The sequence below is a fragment of the Chiloscyllium plagiosum genome, chromosome 17 (assembly GCF_004010195.1).
Source record: "Chiloscyllium plagiosum isolate BGI_BamShark_2017 chromosome 17, ASM401019v2, whole genome shotgun sequence".
Lineage (NCBI taxonomy): Eukaryota > Metazoa > Chordata > Chondrichthyes > Orectolobiformes > Hemiscylliidae > Chiloscyllium > Chiloscyllium plagiosum.
The window spans coordinates 26,688,060-26,709,672 of record NC_057726.1 but is presented as its reverse complement, the minus strand read 5'-3'; the positions used below and the strand labels follow the sequence as shown (position 1 = coordinate 26,709,672).

General features: G+C 38.4%; 1 protein-coding gene across 3 annotated transcripts in view; it reads left to right on the top strand.

Annotated features, from left to right (window-relative positions):
* Positions 1-21,613, top strand: part of wwp2 (WW domain containing E3 ubiquitin protein ligase 2) — a 204,497-nt gene that overhangs the window by 130,375 nt on the left and 52,509 nt on the right. For all 3 annotated transcript variants that reach the window (XM_043706703.1, XM_043706702.1, XM_043706701.1), the window contains exons 9-10: positions 10,144-10,233; positions 14,411-14,585. In XM_043706703.1, coding sequence (XP_043562638.1) covers positions 10,144-10,233; positions 14,411-14,585 — 265 coding nt within the window. The remainder of the gene's footprint in view (positions 1-10,143; positions 10,234-14,410; positions 14,586-21,613) is intronic.

Here is a 21,613-nt window from a genome sequence, read left to right as displayed (position 1 = left end):
CCAAACTGTCTAGATCCTTCTGTAGCCTCCCCACTTCCTCAGTACTACCTGCCTGTCCACCTAATTTTGTATCATCGGCAAACTTCGCTAGAATGCCCCCAGTCCCTTCATCCAGATCATTAATATATAATGTGAACAGCTGCGGCCCCAACACTGAACCCTGCGGGACACCGCTTGTCACCGGCTGCCATTTTAGTTGGGATGTCAGGGCTTTGGAGAGGGTGCACAGAGAACTCGAGCATGCAAACAGACTTCAGTTAAATGGAGACAATAGAAAAACTCTGCTGTTCTTCTTAGAGCAGAGAAGGTGAAAGCAAGTTTGGATCGAAGTGTTCAGAATTATGAAAAGGTTCTGATAGAATTTTTAAAAAAAGGATTTTGAAATCATTGCAGTTTTCATTCTGTAGTTGATCACCAGGGAATACAGATTTAAGATTTTTGGCAGAACAGCTAAAGGTGACACACTGAAAAATGTTTTTACACAGCACATTATTATCTGGAATGCACTGCCTGGTAGGTTGGTGGAAATTAATTCAACAAATGGGCGGCACGGTGGCACAGTGGTTAGCACTGCTGCCTCACAGCGCCAGAGACCCGGGTTCAATTCCCGACTCAGGCGACTGACTGTGTGGAGTTTGCACGTTCTCCCCGTGTCTGCGTGGGTTTCCTCCAGGTGCTCCGGTTTCCTCCCACAGTCCAAAGATGTGCAGGTTAGGTGAATTGGCCATGCTAAATTGCCCTTAGTGTTAGGTAATAAGGGGTAAATGTAGGGGTATGGGTGGGTTGCGCTTCGGCGGGTCGGTGTGGACTTGTTGGGCCGAAGGGCCTGTTTCCACACTGTAAGTAATCTAATCTAATCTAATCTAATCTAATCTAATCTAAAAAAATAATTGCAAAAGAGAATAGGATAAGAAGAGGTGGGAAGGACTAATTGGAAGTCTGTTTCTTAGTTCCTGCAGAGGCCCCATTGGATTGACTGTCCTCCCTCTATGCTTTAATATTTTTGGATTCTATGAACTGATGCTTGGCCAGCAAGGCTACTACTTCCTGTTGAATTTTAAATGTCCCCCTATCCATGAAATGAATGAAATGAATGAAATGCATCATTCTGAGTTATTCCATCTTGTGCTGAACAGAAAAATGTTTGTTTGATTTCCAATGTTCAGATTGAAATTTGCATTGGAACTTTTGAACAGGGATCTTTTCTTTTTTAGAAATTATATCAGATGCTCGATCCTTAAGTTACTTACCTGTCAAGTGAGATCCATGCCTGACATGAAGTCTTGTGATTGTTCTTTAGTCTTTTGAGCCCTGCAATAATATTATGATATTCTGATTGAATGTCATCTATGCACTAACAATAAATCCTGACTGCTTAAATCTTAACTTTAAGTTGTATTTGAAAATTTGGCTTGGATGCTGCAAGCACCCTTCGAACTCCAAAATGTGTCTGATACATCGACACACTGATGTCACAAATCATGATGTACACCACCTTGGTGCATTGCTCAGAGATATATGCAGTCAATCATGATTAGACATCAGCAATGCTGTTCTGGAGCTCAGCATTCTCTCTCAAATATACACAACTTAAACAAAGATTAGCAGCAGAAAGGAACTCAACACCCCCACCCACCCCAGTGAAATTCTGTATCCTCAGCTTCCTCCAGGCTCGAGGTGGAATCTGTCGTCAGCATCTTGCAATCCACATCCACTGCTGCCTAAGCAAGGCTCCTTCTTCAGTGCCAATTTCTTATTCAGTAAGAGTGCCAATCTTCTGTCACCAATCATCATAGTGTACACTTGAACACAATACACAAATAAAAATCAACACAAAACAAGCATTCCAAATCTATTTATTAGTTAGATCATGCATTTGTGTACAATAGCATAGTCATAATCCTTTTGCATTCCCTAAGTGCACTTTGTGGGTGTTACCCTAGTGGCTGCAGCCTGGCTGGTGGGGGCCAACTGCTTTTCAGTGCAGGAGCATGTAAATGCCCTGGAGAAATGATTCTCAATCAGCTCTGGACCTTGAAGTCCCAGTGTCAAACTGTGCCACCTTGACTGGCAACAATAAGGACACTGGTTCTGTGGGCACTTTTGAAGAAAGAACAATGAAAGGTGTAAGGAAAAGCCAAGGAACTATAGACCAGTGAGCCTGATGTCAGTGCTGGGTAAGTTGTTGGAGGGGATTCTGAGGGGCAGGATTTACATGCATTTGGAAAGGCAAGGACTAATTATGGATAGTCAACGTGGCTTTGTACATGGGAAATCATGTCTCATTAACTTGAATGAGGTTTTTGAAGAGGTGACAACGAAGATTGATGAAGACAGAGCAATAAACATTGTCTATATGGATTTCAACAAGGCGTTTGACAATGTTCCATATGGTAGACTGGCTAGCAAAGTTAGATCACATGGAATCCAGGGGGAGCTAGCCAATTGTATACAAAATAGGTTTGAAGGTAGGAGACAGAAGGTGGTGATAGAGGGTTGTTTTTCAGACTGGAGGCCTATGGGCAGCGGTGTGCCACAAGGATCGGTGCTGGCTCCACTGCTTCTCATCATTTATGTAAGTGATTTGGACATGAATATAGGAGGTATGGTTAGCAAGTTTGCAGGTGATACCAAATTGGTGGTGAAGAAGGTTACCTTAGTGTACAATAGAACCTTAATCAAATGGGCCAATGGGCTGAGGCGTGGCAGATGGAATTTAATTTAGATAAATGTGAGATGTTGCAATTTGGTTAGGCAAACCAGGGCAGGACTTATACAGTTAGTGGTAGGACTCAGGGGAGTGTTGCCAAACAAAGAGACTAATGGGTGCAGATGCATAATTCCTTGAAGGTGGAGTTGCATGTTGACAGGGTGGCAAAGACGACGTTCGGTGCACTTGCCTTTATTGGTCAGAACATTGAGTAAATGAGTTGGGCAACATGTTGTGGCTGTACAGGACATTGGTGAGGCCACTTTTAGAATACTGCATTTAGTTATGGTGTCTCTGCTATAGGAAAAATGTTGTTAAACTTGAAAGACTTCAGAAAAGATTTACAAGGATGTTGTTGAGATTGGAAAATTTAAACTATGGGAAGATGCTGACTAGGCTGGAGTTTTTGCACTGGAGCTTCGGAGGCTGAAGGGTGACCTTATAGAGTTTTATAAAATTATGAGGGGCATGAATGGGGCAAATAACCAAGGTAGGGGAGCCCAAAACTAGAGGGATTAGATTTAAGGTGGGAGGAGAAAGATTTAAAACTGCTCTGAGGTGTAACTTTTTCATGCAGAGGGTAGTGAATGTGTAGAATGAGCTGCCAGAGGAAGTGGTGGAAGCTGGAACAATTGCAACAATTAAGAGGCATCTGGATGGGTACATGGATAGGAAAGTTTGAGAGGGATGCAGGCCAAATGCTGGCAATGGGACGAGATCAGTTTAGAATTCTTATGAATAATCTTACATGTAAATTTTAGTTGGAAAATTTAGGTTTTTTTGAATGGAATGCACAATAACCATTGTTATGTATTTAGTAAAACCTGGTACATGTGTTAATCAGGCTTTTTCGCAATTCATTGCAATGTTAGAGCAAAACTGAGTTCAAGAGGGAGATTAAGGTATGCCTGTCAGGAAATTCTGAATTAATAAGGCACAAAACTGTTTGTTTAGTTTTGAATTCAAGACCATAAAGCCAGGCAGGTCTTGTACAGTAGTCACAGATCATTGCTGTTTAAAGGTCAGTGTTCCTTAATGTGGCATGTGTATGTTACTGTTTCCTTAGTTGTCAACATCCTGGCAGACACTGCAAACCTCAATGTTACACTTAGTCTCAAACTGGTTTTTATTCTTTAACTTATAGAACTGATATTTTCTTCATTATTATTGAGTCTAGGAAATGGTTCTTTATTTTCATATATATTTATATTCACATAAATTGCAGTCTGCATCTGGCTTCATTACTGAGCACCTCAGTTGTGTGGTTTTTATATCTGTTTGCATACATTGATGTATGAATTGACAAGCGTTTCTGAAGGTGACAATTTGATGAACTTCCTTTCTACCCTTGTTTTGTGTTGATGAAATTGTATAAAGCATTCAGTTTTTTATTTCAGATTTTTCAATTTAAAATCACAACAATGTATCCAAGTACTGACATTGGGAATGTTAAGCTTATCCAAAACTCTTGCTCATACTTTAACTCACCAACATTTGTTCACCTTTTAGCTGTATGCTCACTGACCTATAGTGCCTTAAATACCTCATCTTAGTGTTCAAATCATACCATTCTCCCAATCTCTGCAATTTACTTCAGTCCTGCAACCTATGTTTCTATGCTGATTTTGATTCATTCATGGGAAGTGGTCACGTCTGGCTGGGTCAGCATTTACTGCTCATTCACAGCTGTCCTTGAGATGATAGTGGGGAGCTGCCATCTTCAGCTACTGCAGTCTTTTGGTGTAGGTACATCCACAGTTGTTTTATAGGGAGTTCCAGGAATTTAATTCAGCAACATTGAAGAAATGGCGATATATTATCAAGTCAGGATGGTGAGTGGCTGAGAAGGGAGCATATAAGTGGTGGCGCTTCCATTAATCTGGTGTTACAGTGCATCAGTGGTGGAGAGAGTGAATATTTGTGTATGTGGTGCCAGTCAAGCAGGCTGCTTTGTTCAGGTTGTGGTCAAACTTCTTAAGTGTTATTGATCAGGCAAATGGGACAATTCCATTACACTCCTATTCCTATATGGTGGACAGGCTTTGAAGAGTCAGGGGATGAGTTACTCACTGTAAATGTCCTAGCTTCTGATCAGTTCTTGATGCCATGCTAATTATATGGTCGGTTTCTGGTTGGTGGTAACCCCAGTGATGTTGATGGTCTGGGATTCAGTGATGGTAATATGAGGAGTGATGTTTGGATTCTCCCTTGCTGGCGATGGTCATTGCCTGGTACTTGTGTGGCATGAACGTTACTTGCCACTTGTCATTCCACGCCTAAATATTGTCCCGGTCAGGATGAATTTGGGCATGGACGACTTCAGTACCTGAGGTGTTGTGAATGGTGTTGAAAATTGTGCAATCATTAGTGAACTTCCCCAGTACAGTACTGACCTTATGATAGTAGGGAGGTCATTCATGAAGCATCTAAAGATGTTTGGACCTCAGCCACCACCGTGAGGTACTCCTGCAGAGATATCATGGAGCTGAGGTGGCTGATTTCCAACAACCACAACCATTTTCCACTGTGTTAAGTGTGACTCTATAACTAAGAGAGAGATTTCCCCATTAGTCCCATTGACTCTAATTTTGCTTTGTAAAATCTGGCATTCTTGTCAAGGAGAGTAACTATCGCCTCCACTGTGGAATTCTGCAGCTTCAATTTCTTACTCGTCATTGGTGACCATACCTTCAGGTGACTTTGTGCTGAAGTTTTGAAGTTTACTTCTTCCACTGATCACTGTTTATAAGTCAACCCCATGAGTTAAGGTAATCCCTTTTTATTTTAATTCCATAAGCCATGTTCTTGCATGTATCCAGATGAAAAGATGATTCAGATTTGAGCTTTGAAATCTGTATTCTGTCAGCCTTAATGTTTTGTCCCAGGAATGCATGTTTTATGTAGCTGATCCTGTAAGTCAGTACATAGAACCGAGTAGATGATACAGGCTGTGTTGCAAAGATGATGCGTGGGAGTTTAAGACACACTGTAAACCACACAGAAATGGATCCTCCAAGAAATGAATGAAGCACAGTGCTGGTTTCAAGGTGAAAGTTGTAACTTGTGCAAACTTGTCGAAATACTAAGCTGTAGCAAGAGAATTGAGTGTTCATGAAAAACTGGGGCAAGAGTGGAAGAGAAAAGTGATTTCATTATTCAATCATTAGTGCATAGAGTGCCATTATATTACTCAAAAATGCAGAATATACAATGGCTGGAAAGGAAGATGATTTGCTGTGAAGGGATGAAAGTGAAAATGCTATATCTGATCCAGAGTGAGATCCTTATGGTGATGTCAAAATGAGTTGGAATGAACTTGATGGACTTTATTGGATCCAGAGACAATGAATTTGACAATTTAAAATGCTTTGATTGTCATTAAGGGTATTATTGTGCAATTAATTCATTTAATAAACTGTTGTGCCGTAATTTGAAATACTGGTGCGATTTTCATTTGTTTTTCAAACAGCAACAACCCAAGCTAATTGTTCACATTGTATATTTGGTGTGCAAGTTGATCCTGTCCTGATTTTTTAGAAGGATTTCTGGAGACTTTGGGGATGAGCTTACATCCCCATTACTATTACTGATTTATAGTTTTGATAAACAGTTAAATAAATTATTTTCTCCCAGATCCGATGCCAGTCTCAGCCCAACTGTGGCAATGGCATCTTACACTAAATAAGACCCTGTTTCTGCCTTCAAAGTCACTGAGACACCCTCACTACGAATTGAAGTTTTGTCTGTGGACCTTTCCTTATAAATTAAACTATGCTTTTGGTATTTCTCTCTGTCCACTATGGCAGACCAGTTGTATTTTCATCTGTGAATCCACAATTTTTGTATTAAAATCCACCCCGCACACTTGAGCACAAAATTCTTTGCTGACACTCCAGTGTAATACTAAGATATCTTCTTCTGAATGAGGTATTAAAACTATGTCCAGGACTCCATGGCACTATTTTGAAAATAAACTCGAATTATTCCTAATGTCCTGGCCAATATTTACCTTTCAATCAGCAGTACTATAATAATAATAATAATAATTTTATAATATAATCTATACATCAACATATTGCTTTTTGTAGAAATTTGCTGTGACTAAAATGGCTTCCATGTCTCCTACATTCCAATGATAACTATAATTCAAGAGTACTTCATTGACTCTAAGCAGTTTGGAATGTCTTGAGGTTGTGAAAGGTTTAGTGAAAATGTGAGGTTTCTTTTTAATATTCCCATATACATGGTTTGACACATGTGTTTGTAAAGCCACATTGAGACTATTATTTATAATGTAGCTGAGAATGATGTTTAGACCAGAAGATCTTTGCATAAGAGAACCCCTTGTGAAAGGTTTCAATGAAAAATAGTCCCTTTTGTGAACGGCATTCATATGTTTAATGCAAACTACAGCTCATGTTATTTCTGGTTCTTGATTTCAAGCAATTAATCCTTAAAATCTGGTATTTTGGTTCTATTTGTGCATCAATGTCTTAGTGGTCCTAGCTAAATTTCATCAAATGGGGTTAATTTCTTGGTGTGCAGTATTTATCTCAGTTCTAAATTAATCCTAAACGTTATTAAAAAACCTAAATATATTGGTACCCAGTCTAAAATTAATGGGAGGGTTGATTGAAATTTTCCTTTATTTATTAACTGCGAAGCATTTTGAAATGTCTCTAAGTTTATGTAAGGTACTGTATACGTTCAAGTTCAATCTAATTTTTTTGTATTTGCAATGCTCCATAATCTTCACCATGCGGCACACAGATATTTAAAGCTTGTGTGCTTCATGATTAATGATTTGAAATTAGTTTTAGTTACCTTTGCCTAGAATTCTGGACTTAATGCTTCTGTGTTCATGTTGTATGCATATGTTGATGATAAGGTGAGAACGTAAGTTGTGAGAATAATATAGCAAGGCTGCAGGAGGACCTGGACAGATGAACATAGCAGATGAATAATAAAGAAGTGTAGAGATATTCACTTTGATAGAAAAAGCAGAAAGGCAGAATAGTTCTTAAATAGTGAGAGTTTGGCAAGTATGTGTGTCCAAAGCGATCTGGGTCTGTGAGTCATTAAAAGCTAGCATGCAGCAGCAGCAAACAAATAGGAGGGTACAAAGTATGTTGACCTTCATTTCAAGGGTTTTTGTGCAGGAGTATAGTTTCCATGTAGTAATTTAGAATCTTGATGAGGCTGCATATGGAGTATTGTATACAGTTTTGTTCTCAAATGAGGGATATATTTGACATATAGACAGTGTATTGTACATTCACTAGATTAATTCCTGAGATCTTGGGATAGTTTTAGATGGAGAGATTGAGGCACTGGATCTGTATTTCCTAGAGTTTTGAAGAATGAGATATGATCTCATTGAAACTTGCAAAATTCTTAGAGAGCTTGACAGCTGGATATAGATCAGTTGTTTTCCCTATCTGATGACTCTTAAATCAGGGGACATAACCTGAAGATAAAAGAGAGATCATTTAAGACTCAGATGAGGAGAAAAGTAATGAATCTTTGGAGTTCTCAATTCCAGAGAAGTGGAAGCTCAATCTAGAGAATGGATTGGGTTCACTTACTCCTAATCTATGTGTATGTCAGTTGCATTATTATTTATTCTCGAAATTAGTAACTAGTATTCCTCACTGCTTTGATAATTCAAAACCCGGTTAAATTGGGTCCTTTTTAAAACATGAATTCATTTAGTTTGGGAGGACAGGATCCTTTTAAAATGAATCTTGGAAACAACTGACAGTAAACTGAAGTAAAGAAAGGGAGCCAGTTCACCCTTGTCACCTGAGACCTGAACAATATGGGGAATCCTGTCTGGAATAGGAACAAATTATGGAATGTCACACATGGTCTGATCATAACAGGTACTTATCTACATTAACCCATTATAGTCCATACGTCATTTTAAAATGGAGAGATAGAGAAATGGAAATGTAAGTCCCATTTTTGTTTTGTCATTAAGCAGTTTAGATTAGATTAGATTGCCTACAATATGGGAACAGGCCCTTCGGCCTAACAAGTCCACACCGACCCTCCGAAGTGTAACCCACCCAGACCCATTCCCCTACCCTATATTTACCCTTGACTAATGCACCTAACACTATGGGCAATTTAGCATGACCAATTCACCTGACCTGCACATCTTTGGATTGTGGGAGGAGACTGGAGCACTCCGAGGAAACCCACGCAGACACTGGGAGAATGTGCTCACTCCACACAGACAGTCGTCCAAGGTTGGAATCGAACCAGAGTTGGAGCCTTTTCCTTATTTAGAAGTATTAAAATCTGGTGATTTCTAATCAGCCAAGTTCACTTTGGAGTACTTGTTGAACATTTATGTCTAGTGAGTTTGGATGCACTTTAGGAAGTAGTGTCTTGAAAACACAGGTACAGAAAATGAAGGGACATGAATGAAAGTGTAACATTGGAGCAGGAGTAGGCAATCAATCCCCCAAGCTGGCTTTGCCATTCTAGATTACCTGTCCTGACACATTACCCTACCCTTTGATATTTAGAAAGCTGCTGTCTCTCTCGGACATATTCAATATTCGAGCAACCACAACCTTTCAGAATGCAGCATTCCCTTTTCAGTAATAAATTCCTCTTCATCCTTTGAATTGCTTGTCCCCCTTTTTGAGACTTCTGCCTCAGGTAATGGACCCCTCCCCTCCCTCTCTTTCTCTTCTTGCATTTAAATTAATTAATAATGTGTCAGTCAGCAAATTGTTAGCATCACAAAGTCTAAGCATTAATCTGAGAAGTCAACGTCATTTGTTAAAATTCAAATAGGTTTGTTTTTTAAGGAAAGAACAAACAGTTGATTTATTTTTTAGAGACTTTTTAAAAATAATGCAGTTGATACTAATGCTTTTGTCAGCAATGGTTCATCATGAAATTTTAAACTTTTGTTTAACAGCAATCTAAAGTGCTAGTGAGAGACTGTTTTGGACCCCAGAAAATAATTTTGTTCTGAGGAAGTCATTCGACCCAAAACATTAACTCTGATTTCTCTCCTCAGATGCTGTCAGACCTGAGCTTTTCCAAAGATTTCTATTTTTGTTTCTGATTTACAGCATGTGCAGTTCTTTCAGTTTTTATTTAATAATTTTATTTCTCAGGTTGTAATAATGCAAGTTAATTGTGATTTGGGGCAACATTATGAGAAACAAATACTTCTGAGACAATCAGAAATCTTAAAAATGAGAAATAATATAAGTGAGCATATTTTAGTTCAAGTAGATAATACAAGCATCTTAAGTAATTTTGGAACATCCAATGTTTGGTGTACATTCAGAAATCGCTGGAACTCAGTCTTTCATTGAATACCCAAAATTTTAACATTATTATGTGGTGTATGTTTTATTGGAAGTAATTTAATACTGAAGTCTTATTTAGACTTACGGCTTATTTTTCAGATGGGAACAGCGAATGCTTCCTAATGGAAGAGTGTATTATGTGGATCACAATACCAAAACTACTACATGGGAGAGACCTCTACCACCAGGGTAAGTACAGGTCCACTAGGTATTATTGTATAGTAGAAATACTTCTTTAGAGCCACTCTATTAATCACAGTGAAATGTCCATTGCCCACCAGATGGACAAAACATGAAGCCCTGAAAGATTATCAAGACTTGTTGAGAATTAAGGATTCATTCTGATAACTGTGGGTGTAGCTGGCTGGCCCAACATTTATTATGTTATGACATGAAGACTGAGAGCCAAGTCAAATCAGCCTCCCTGTCTTCGCAGCACAGTAAAAGTAAAAAATTCAATGACTCTCAAAATTGACTCCAGTGGTACCTAAGCAGACATTGTGTGTAATCAGTACTAGACTTCATGAATAACTGAAACCAGACATCTGGTTTAAAAGTGTAAACAAAAGTTTTTAAAAATTTATTAATAATACTGTAGCTTTAGCAGAACAAAGTTAAGCAACAAGGTAATCTAATTAATGCCTCTGATTTAAATCCAATTTTCTTTGATTCTAGCCCCTACTCTCACAAAGGCAGACAGAAAACAAAGTTAAGAGATAAATCAAAAGAAAAACAAATGAGATGTAACTGTCCAGTTCTCTTAAGCAAACTCCAAGATCTGTAACATCATAGGCACATAGGGTTATATTTTGCTTGATTTCTGAAGACTCTAATGTATACGGATAGCTTCTGGTAGGCTCTGAAAAATGTTCATTTAATTCTTATAATTGAGATTCTATTCTCTACATTTTGGATAAGCTGATAATGTGTCCCAGAACTTGCTGCTCCCCTAACCAAACTGTTACATTGTGGAAATTTGCTTAGGCACATCGTATACAGAAAAAGCAGGCCAATTACCACCCTATCAGTCTTCTTTCGATCATCAATAAGGTGATGGAAGATGCCATCAACGTACTATCAAGCAGCACCTGCTCAACAAAAACCTACTCATTGACACCCAATTTGGGTTCCATCAGGGCCACTAAGCTCCTGACCTCACTCCAGCTTTAGTTCAAACATGGACAAAAGCGCTGAATTCTAGGTGAGGTGAGAGTGATAGTCGTTGAAACTTTATTGCTGGAACAGCACAGCAGGTCAGGCAGCATCCAGGGAACAGGAGATTCGACGTTTCGGGCACAGGCCCTTCTTCAGGAATGAGCAGAGAGTGTTCAGCAGGAGAAGATAAAAGGTAGGGAGGAGGGACTTGGAGGAGGGGAGTTGGAAATGTGATAGGTGGAAAGAGGTCAAGGTGAGGGTGATAGGTCGGAGTAGGATGGAGGCGGAGAGGTCAAGAAGAAGACTGCAGGTCAGGAAGGCGACGTGGTCGACGGTGCCCTCCACCGCATCTCCTCCACTTCCAACTCCCCTCCTCCAAGTCCCTCCTCCCTACCTTTTATCTTCTCCTGCTGAACACTCTCTGCTCATTCCTGAAGAAGGGCCTGTGCCCGAAACGTCGAATCTCCTGTTCCCTGGATGCTGCCTGACCTGCTGTGCTGTTCCAGCAATAAAGTTTCAACTTTGATATCCAAATGAATCCAACAAGAACTGGACCAAGCATATGTGGTACTCATAATCTTCTTCATCCTAAGTATACGCATGATTTTACTACAACTGCTAAGTATTTCATCAGTAATATTTTCAGCAACATAACACAAAACATCGCAGATAAGAAAAACTGCAGCATATTAACATGCCAAATTTCCCCTAAAGTAAATGCATTAAAATTCCATCAAATTTGACAATATTGTTATGTATTTGGCTTTAAGGGGTTAACACGTAGGGGGTTCCATACAACAGCCAAGCAGGGTGAGATCAATAGTTGTGATGTTGAGAAGATATGCTCTTCTTCATTAGGGTAAATAAAACCACAGAAAGTAGACAAAATCAAACACAAAATATTGCTGAGGAAAGGAGTGAACAAAGACAGAAATGGGAACTATTTAAATGTAAATCTATGATTCGCTCCAGTAATAATATCTAACAATATTCAATATCTAGGATCATACCAAAAGAGTACTTTGAAGTATTAAAGGGATTTTCTGCTATCTAGTGATCTCTGAGGCATGAAGTTTCCCTTTCTTGATATGTGCAAGATCAAGACAAACACTAGGCATACAGTAACAGTAGGTGAATTTGAGGTCGGGGTGGAAGGTGTTAGTGTAGTGGATGAACTGTTCAACCTCCTCGTGGGAGCACGAGGTAGCGCCGATACAGTCATCAATGTAGCGAAGAAAAAGATGGGGGGTGGGGCCAGTGTAGTTGCGGAAGATGGATTGTTCCACATACCCTATGTGGTAGTGATAGTCCTTGACATCAAGGCAGTATTTGTAGTATCAAAGAGTCTTAGCAAAACTGGAATCAATGGGAATGTGGGGGAAATGTCTTTGCTAGTTGGGGTCACACCTTGCATGTAGAAAGATGGTTGTGGTTGTTAGAAGAATGTCATCTCAGCTCTAGCACATCTCTGCAAGAGTTCCTCAGCGCACCTCAGCGCAATGCCCTAGGCCCAACCATCTTCAGCTGCTTCATCAATGACCTTTCCTCCATCATAAGGTCAGAAGTGAGGATGTTCAGCAACGATTGCACAATAATCAGCACCACTCATGACTCTTCAGATACTGAAGTAGTTCATGTTGAAATTATCCACTTGTGGGATGTGGGCCTCACTGATTGGCCAGTATTATTGCCCATGTTAGTTGCCCTTGAGAAGGTAGTGGTGAGCTACTTTCTTGAACTGCTGCAGTCCATATGCTATAGGTAGACCTACTTTGTCCTTAGAGAGGGAATTCCATGATTTTGATTCAGCAACAGTGAAGGAACGGCGATATGTTTCTGAGTCAGGATGGTGAATGATTTGGAGTAAAACTTTGAGATGGTGTTTCCATGTATCTGCTGCCTTTGTCCATTTATATGGATGTGGTTGTGTGTTTAGAAGGTGTCGACTAAGGATCTTTTGTGAATTTATGCAGTACATCTTGTACATGCTGCTGCTACGAGTGGCGATCTAGCCAATATCCAAACTTGGACTAACAAGTGCTAACATTCGTACCACACAAATGCCAGGCAATGACCATTTCAAATAAGAGACAATCTAACCCTTGCCTCATGATGTTCAATGCTGTTACCATCTCTGAATCCTCCACTATCAACATCCTGAGGGTTTCATCAACTAGAAGCTAAACAGGACTCAAACGCATAAATTCACTGGCTACAAGAGCTGGTCAGAGGCTAGGAGTACTGCAGCGTGTAACTCACCTCCTGACTCCCCCAAAGCTGTCACCCATCTATACAGAACCAGACAGGAGTGTGATGGAATACTCCCCACTTGACTGGATAGATGCAGCTCCAAAAACACTCAAGAAGTTTGACGCCACCTAGGACAAAGCTGTCTGCTTGATTGGCACCACACGCGCTAGCATACATTCCCTCCACTAAAAACACTCAGTCACTCAAATCTGATTTAAGACATCAATGCTGTTTCAATATTCAAGTTTTTCTAAAACCTCTTATACTATTTGGCAGGAGTCAAAAAGATTTATGTGGTGAGATGTTCTTGTTCGATACAGAACTTGATTGTATATCTTCAAGTGCAATGAATCAATCTTCATTGCATATACTGTTGTCTTTGTCTCATTAATGCTGCCATGATTGTTGTGAATGGAACTTTCCCCAATCTTCAATATTATGTTCTTTATCTCTCCATTTCGTCCTTTCCCTGATCATGTACTGTCCTTTAAAATCAATTTGACGACATCAAACCCTCAATATCAGATTTGCATTGTCATTTTCTATGGTGAAATTGTGTTTTGCCATTTTGATGAGGTTTCTCGGTTGAAAACAGCATTAAACATTTAATACATTTCATTTCATGTTTTGGAATGGATCAAATTCCTGCGATAGATTATAATTTAGCATAATTCAGTATTGTATTAAACGTCTTCAATAAAAGCAAAATACTGCAGATCCTGGAATTCCGAAATTGAACAACAGGAAATGCTGGGGAATCTTAGCAGGTCTAGCAGCTTCTGTGGAAAGAGAAACAGAGTTAACATTTCAAATCCAATGTTCTGAAGAAGAGTCACTCCACTCAGTATTAACTCTGTTTCTATCTCAGATACTGCCATACCACCTAAATATTTTCAGCACTTCCTGTTTTTATTTTAGAGCTCCAAAGTCACTCTAAATTGTGAATTCTTCATTTTTAAAGTTGGGAAAAACGAGTAGATCAACGCGGCAGGTTTTATTACGTGGACCATAATACTCGGACAACAACATGGCAACGGCCAACAGCCGAATCTGTTCGAAATTTTGAGCAGTGGCAGTCACAAAGGAATCAACTTCAGGGAGCCATGCAGCACTTCAACCAAAGGTTTTTATACCAGGTAAGATGAGGTGTGAGTTTAAATAATTTTATTTTCTTCATGTTCTTATGCATTTTACATATTGCCTTTTGCTTTTAACTCTGAAGCACTTGACATTTCTTTTTCCCTATATTGGATCATATTCAGTATTTTTATTATTTGCACTCTATGAAAGTAAGCAATGGATTTTCTATTTTTGAAATTGAGTGAAAAGTATGTACAGAACTGGTGGAATTTTTCTGCGTTATCTATCTCCTTAGTAAACTGAAAAATCAGTTACTGCAAAATATTAGACTTGATTTTGAGCAAATGCTGCAGTTGTAATCTTGAGAAATTTAGCATAACTGAGTATGATACTATATCTAAATATATTAGCATAATTTGTTCAACCTTGTGAGCCTTCATAATCCATACCATTTGGAACTGAGAAGTCAATCACATTACCTCCTCCTAGACCTTCATTCCAGATACTTTCTAGTCACCTTGTTAAATGATGAATACACATCTCTGGAGCAAGTGGGACTTGAACCTGGTCTCCTGACTCAAAGATAGGGATACTTCACCACAAGAACTCCTATGTATATCTATCCTATCATTAATGTGATTGAGAACAACCTGAAGCAGACTGATCCTCCAATATTTCTCTTGATAGGAAAAGCTTTGCTCATTTTAAGGGAATGAAAGTAAAGATGCAGAATTGTGGATCAAGCATTGCATAACACTACATAGTATTTTGATATTTTATATGATTCATTACTCGCTCAGCAGGTTTTGAAGGGGATGTCATTCAGTCTAATGGTTAAATTTATTGAGGTGTAGCCTTTTGAAGTAAAATGTTATCCATACCGTGAATTTGTCTTGGATACCCATCAGATGTTAGTGAATAAGGGACTATTCATGTTTTCGTACCTCTATTGTTTCTTACACAAATCTTAGAAAGATAGAAAATAGGAACAGCAGTAGGCCATTTGGCCCTTTGAGCCTGCTGCAATATGATTGATTGATCTTCAAGTTAATATCCTATCCCTGCTTTCTCCCTGTACTCTTTGATCCCTTTAGTTCTAAGAATTATATCTAACTCCTTCTTGAAAATATTCATTGCTTTGGACAGAACCACTTTTTGTGGCAGAGAGAATTTCATAGGCTAACCACTCGCTGGGTGAGGAAAAGTTCTCCTCATCAGAGACCTAAATGGTCTACCCCGTATCCTTAAACTGTGATGCATGGTTTTGTACTCCCTGACCATTTATACATTTCTGTAAAGTTTCCTCTCATGCTTCTAAACTGCAGTGAATATAGTCCTAACCGATTCAGTCTGTCTTATGTCAGTCCTGCTATCCCAGGAATCAGTTTAGTAAGCCTTTGTTGCACTCTCTCCATAGTCGGAACATGCTCCTCAGATAATGGGATGAAAACTGCACACAGCACTTCAGTTTGGTCTCACTAAGTCCCTGTACAGTTGCAGCAGTTACTCCTGAACCCAAATCCTCTCGCTATGAACGCCAAAATACCATTTGTCTTTTTCACCACCTCCTGCATCCACATGATGTGGAGGTGCCAGTGTTGGACTGGGATGGGAACAAAGTTAAAAATCATACAATGCCAGTTTATAGTTGATAAGATTTATTTGGAAGTACAAGCTTTCAGAGCGCTGCTCCTTCATCAGTAGCTAGCTACTGAAAGCTTCTACTTCCAAATAAACCTGTTGGGACTATAAGCTGGAGCTGTGTGATTTCTAACTTTACATCAAAATGATTACTATGAGCTACCGGTGTACAAGGACACCCAGATCTTATTGCATTTCCCCTTTCTCAATCTATCACTGTTTGCTGCCAAAGTGGATAACCTCACCTTTATCCACATAAGGCTTGATCTGTCAAGCACCTGCCCTCTCACTCAACCTGTCCAAATGAAGCTGAAGCATCTGTATCTTTCTCATATCTCACCCTCCCATCCAGCTTTCCAAACTTGAACGTATTCTATTTAGTTTCCTCATCTAAATCATCATGAATAGTTTGGGTCCCAACTCTGATCTATGTCGTACCCCGCTAATCACTGCCTGCTACTTGGAAAAAGACTCATTTATTCTTACTTTGTTTCCTGTCTGCTTACCTGTCCTCTATTGATGTCAGTACACTGGTCCCCAGTTCGATGTGCTTTAAGTTTACATACTAATTTCTTACGTGCAACCTTATCAATAGCTTTCTGAACCACATCCACTGGCTCCCGCTTATTAACTTTACTAGTTAGATCCTCAAAAAAAAAATTCCAGTAGATTTGACAAGTGTGGCTTTCCTTTTGTAAATCGATGCAGCTTATCCAATCCTGTCACATTTTTGCAAATGCTTTGCTATTAAATCATTTATAATGGATTCTAGTATTTTCCTCATTATCAGTGTCAGGCCCTGGTTTGATTCTACCCCTTTTTAAAATAATAGGAATACATCAATAATGCTTTAATCCATAGTAACTGCTCAATTCTATCAAATCTTGAGAGATGACCGCTAGTACATTCACTATTTCTGGAGCTAATTATGTCAGTACTCTGGAAGATAGATTATTGGATCCTAGAGGTTTATCAACCTTTTAATCCCATCAGTTTCCCCAACAACATTTTCTTACTAACTTAAAAATCACACAACACCAGGTTATAGTCCAACAGGTTTAATTGGAAGCACACTAGCTTTTGGAGCGCCGCTCCTTTATCAGGTGAAGGAGCGGTGATCCAAAAGCTAGTGCTTCCAATTAAACCTGTTGGACTATAATCTGGTGTTGTGTGATTTTTAATTTTGTACACGCCAGTCCAACACCGGCATCTCCAAATCATTCTTACTAACCGATTTTGTCAGTTAGTCCCATGCACTGTGTTCACAACATTTTTGAGATGTTGTTTGTACCCTCCTTTGTGAAGCTGAATGAAATAAATATTTAATTGGCCCGCCATCTCTCTCAATTTCCTGTTCCCCTTGATCCATCCAGTATCCACATATCTTTGCTTTCCTTAAGTGGTTGTCGCTCTATGATATCATTGATATTGTTGACTGTGTTGTTCCCCAGTTCCTCCTGGGGTTTACTCTTGAAGTCTAGTGGTAGCCTGAGAATATCACACATAAAATGAAGTCGCTTGCCTTTAAACATTTCCTTCCTTCTATCCTCATGCCTTCCTGTACTTTGCTGTCTTAGACTATAATTGTAATTTTTTTGATTAATAAACTGTTATAACACCTTCACCTTCTGTTGTATCTGGCTTCCTAATTTGTGAACATTCCACAGCAAGCTCACTTTTTCTTGTTAAGTTTTCTCGTTGCCATGTTTTAACTGAATTATTTTGTTCCATCTTGCTTTTGCCTGGTGCCTTTTTAAATTTGTGCTAGATTTTAAAAAATAAAGGCTGTACACCTACAGGTCTTTTTTTTTTCATTTCTTTGGTGGTATCAACTAATCTAATAGGTGTTTTCTTTTTCCTTCATTCTTCTCCACAGCATTCCATTCACTATCTTGAATTTCAAATTTGCTTTTGTCGTTGCTGTTCTTGGAGGAAAAAAATACCTAGAGCTATCAAACTACTTTTTGCAATCCTGTTATTTTACTTAATTATCAAAATTGTTCAAGTGGTTTTAGAAAATCAAACTTTCTTAGTAGCCAAGTACTGCTTTTTTTGTTTGCAATCTACTTTTGTGACAGATTCAGATACCTCACACATTGTCTTATTATGTTGCTACTGATTGACTGACTGCAATTTGTCTTCTGGATTACTCATTATTATTGTCAACATTTGGTGGAGGCTTCTTGGATGGCTGCCACAGTCGGTCAACTGAGGATATTGAGGGCTGGTTGACTGGACATCTATCTTTGGATGTTGGTATAAATTCAGTCTAGACAGAAACAGTAAAGATATTCTATGATTGTTGCTGATATCGAGACTGGCAATAACTAAGCTGTCCAAATAATAATATATTTCACAAAAGAATAGTTAGCCAACAGAAGCATTTGTACTGGAAGTTAGTAGCATATAATGAACTCATTGCAAACTGATTTTGTACGTTCATATGTAATGTGAATATTTTTCTTTAGTTTTGCTATCCATTTTCATCATATAACGTGATATGGCTCTCCTCCTAGAACATCAGAAAAATGTGTTGCAATAAATGCAATTTGTAACTTCAAAGAAATAAATATATCAGTAACCAAAATAAAAATGAAAATTATAGTTATCTTCACCTCAAGAGAATGCTTTCATCTGTTATTATTTGCCCTCTTGTTATTTCACCTTTATGATTAAAACTGAGATTTTAATTGATAGCCAAATCAAGGATGCTTGGGGATCTGCAGCATAATAGTGGATTCCCATTTTGAAAGTATAATTACAAATTGCAGTCCGAGTTATATGTTTTCCTTCAAACAGGCAGGTTTTTCAAGCTGTCAAGTCTGATTTTATTCAAGCAGATTTTATCTGGCATGACATAGTATGTGCAATAGGATTCTGCTGTGTTTACTTTTTAATATTTGAGAAAGAAAACAATATTCAAGTTTTCTTTTAGTCTTTTTGGTTGCTACAGAACCTTTATTATAAAATAAATATTTGCGGTGGTATAGTAGACTGTGGAATGCATTGGTTGTCCAGTCTGCATTAGTGAACAAAGGAGATATTGAAACTTGTTAAAAAGTGTAGTCTGTTGAGGAAAGGCAGTTTGGTGTAATGGGTGTTGCCACTATGAGCATGGTTCTATTGGGTCATGTTTTGATCCATTTATGTTTAAGGTAGCATTAGAAAATAGAAAAACGTTGGCTGGTTCTTTGTTTCTCTGCTTTCAGTTTCTCAACATTTATTTGAATGGGTGGAAAATTATAGACTGATTACCACAATTACAAAAAGACCTGGTGATGTAAAGGTGTGAGATTGAAATTACAGCAAAAAGTTTTCGGATGTGAGTGTGAAGATGTCTTACTGCACTTGAATGGAGCTTTGATTGGATGGCAACTAGAATACTGTGTACATTTCTGACCTTCCTTCCTACCAAAGAATGAATAAATGTGTTTAATCACACTGTTTGGACATGTTAAGACACACTTCTGGGGCAAATAGAAGTTGAACCTGGCCTCCCTAGCCCACCGGTAGGAACATTGCCATTCTACCACAAGAACCTGAATTAACCACATCTCTTAAGGCACACCTAGGTTTGAACCAGATGTTTCTTGATCTTTAATTACACACTCTGTCGCTGAACTATAGTCACTTCCAAAGGAACAATATACATATTGTGCAGGACAGGGTCACTGTGAAAATTCATATGATTTGGGAGGATTTTATTCTGAGGAGAGATTTCTACCAACAATTTAGAAGAATCATGGGTGATTTTATTGAAACATTTAACCTCTTAAGGCAGATGTTGGGAGGATGTTTTCTGTCACTAAGAGTTTAGAACTTACTCTCACAACAAGGGATTGGCCATTTTGGACTGAGATGAGTGGAAAGAGTGTGGATCTTTGGAATTCTCTACTCAGCAACAGAGCCCTGGATACTCCATTGTTGAGCATATTCAAGGGAGATTTTGTTATATTTTTGGGTATAAATCGGTATAAGGATAATACAAGATTATGTTGTTGAGATGCAATCAGTGATCATATTGTAAGGTAGTACAGGCTCGACTGGCCAAATAACCAACTCCTACTCCTATTATATTCCTGAGCTCTGATGCAATAACAAGCTGAACCCCTTAGGTACATTTTGCTTATTATTTATTTCTGCTCAGTTGTATTATGATCAATGTTGCTGAGTTGTACATACTACTGTACATTTCCTTTGGTTTAGAAGATTTGAGATGTAGTTTTATTCTGTTTCTCTTTTAAATCATTTTCACTTTAATTTTGATCTACTAATTGTGGAAAAAGCTTCCAATAGAAGTTTGAAAGTGTTTAATTTAAGAGTTATGTTGCAACTCAGACACCATGCTTCACTGTGTGCTATTTTACAGAATTATTGTCATGCAGAAGGAGGACATTGAGTCCATTACACTTGTGTCTTGGTGACCAAATCACTCCTTTTGCTAACAGCTTAGTTAGTTTTAACACCTTTGAAACGAGATGATTTTTGGATAAATTTCTTTGTGGTTATGGTGAATGGCTTGCAAGGAGTACTATTTGACTTGCACTCCAGTTTTATGTTCTTATTTCTGACAAAGCATTTGAAGGTGAACACAGATGAGAGGAATGATATACCACTGGAGGCCATGAACTTGTGCACCTTCGTAGCAATTGCTATTAGCATGGCATTACTTTACTTTCTTGGTATGGCTTGAGGGTCAAAGGGCCTGTACTGTGCTGTACTGTTCTATGTTCTATTTCCACAATCATGTTTCTCAGTGACTACTCCATTGAAAAAAGTAATTGCAGTAACCATGTTTCTTTGGAGCTAGAGGGAATGAAGCTCAAAATGCTGAAAATCTTTTCAAGAAGCTGCATAAAATACCTGATAATTGATTTACAATTGCTCAAATTTATATTTTTGAATTAAAATAGTTTAAGAACTTGCATTTTGTGATAATCTTTGGAAATTGTTCTTTCAGAAGTAAATGTCTGAGCAACCAATTTCCTTTCTAACCCCTTTTACTCCTCCAAAATGGTATTTTTCAGAAAATTAATGCTAAGTATTGGTAAACACAAGTAATTGCAGGACTCCTGAGGCATATTTCTGTTACAAGCAAAGGGAAATGGAAAATTCTTATCTTGTATTTCTGCATCCAGAGTTCAAAAGCTGCCTCATTAGTCATACATTTTATTCAAGATACTGGATAAAAAGTTTGGGATTGATTTCCTGAGGAAAATTGTATCAATTTTGCATTTAATTTTTAACTCTCCTCTCTCCCAGCCATTAATTGTTAAACCCTCTTGAGAATTGGCAAACAATGATAATGAAAGTCCAGAAATATAAAAGTCAGATGTGTTCTGACATTTATTACCCACTTACTTGTGAAGTTGTCCTTGCCAGAAGTTGAGAATCAAAATCTGACAACTGTCTGTCAAATACAAGGAACATTTATTTTACTCTT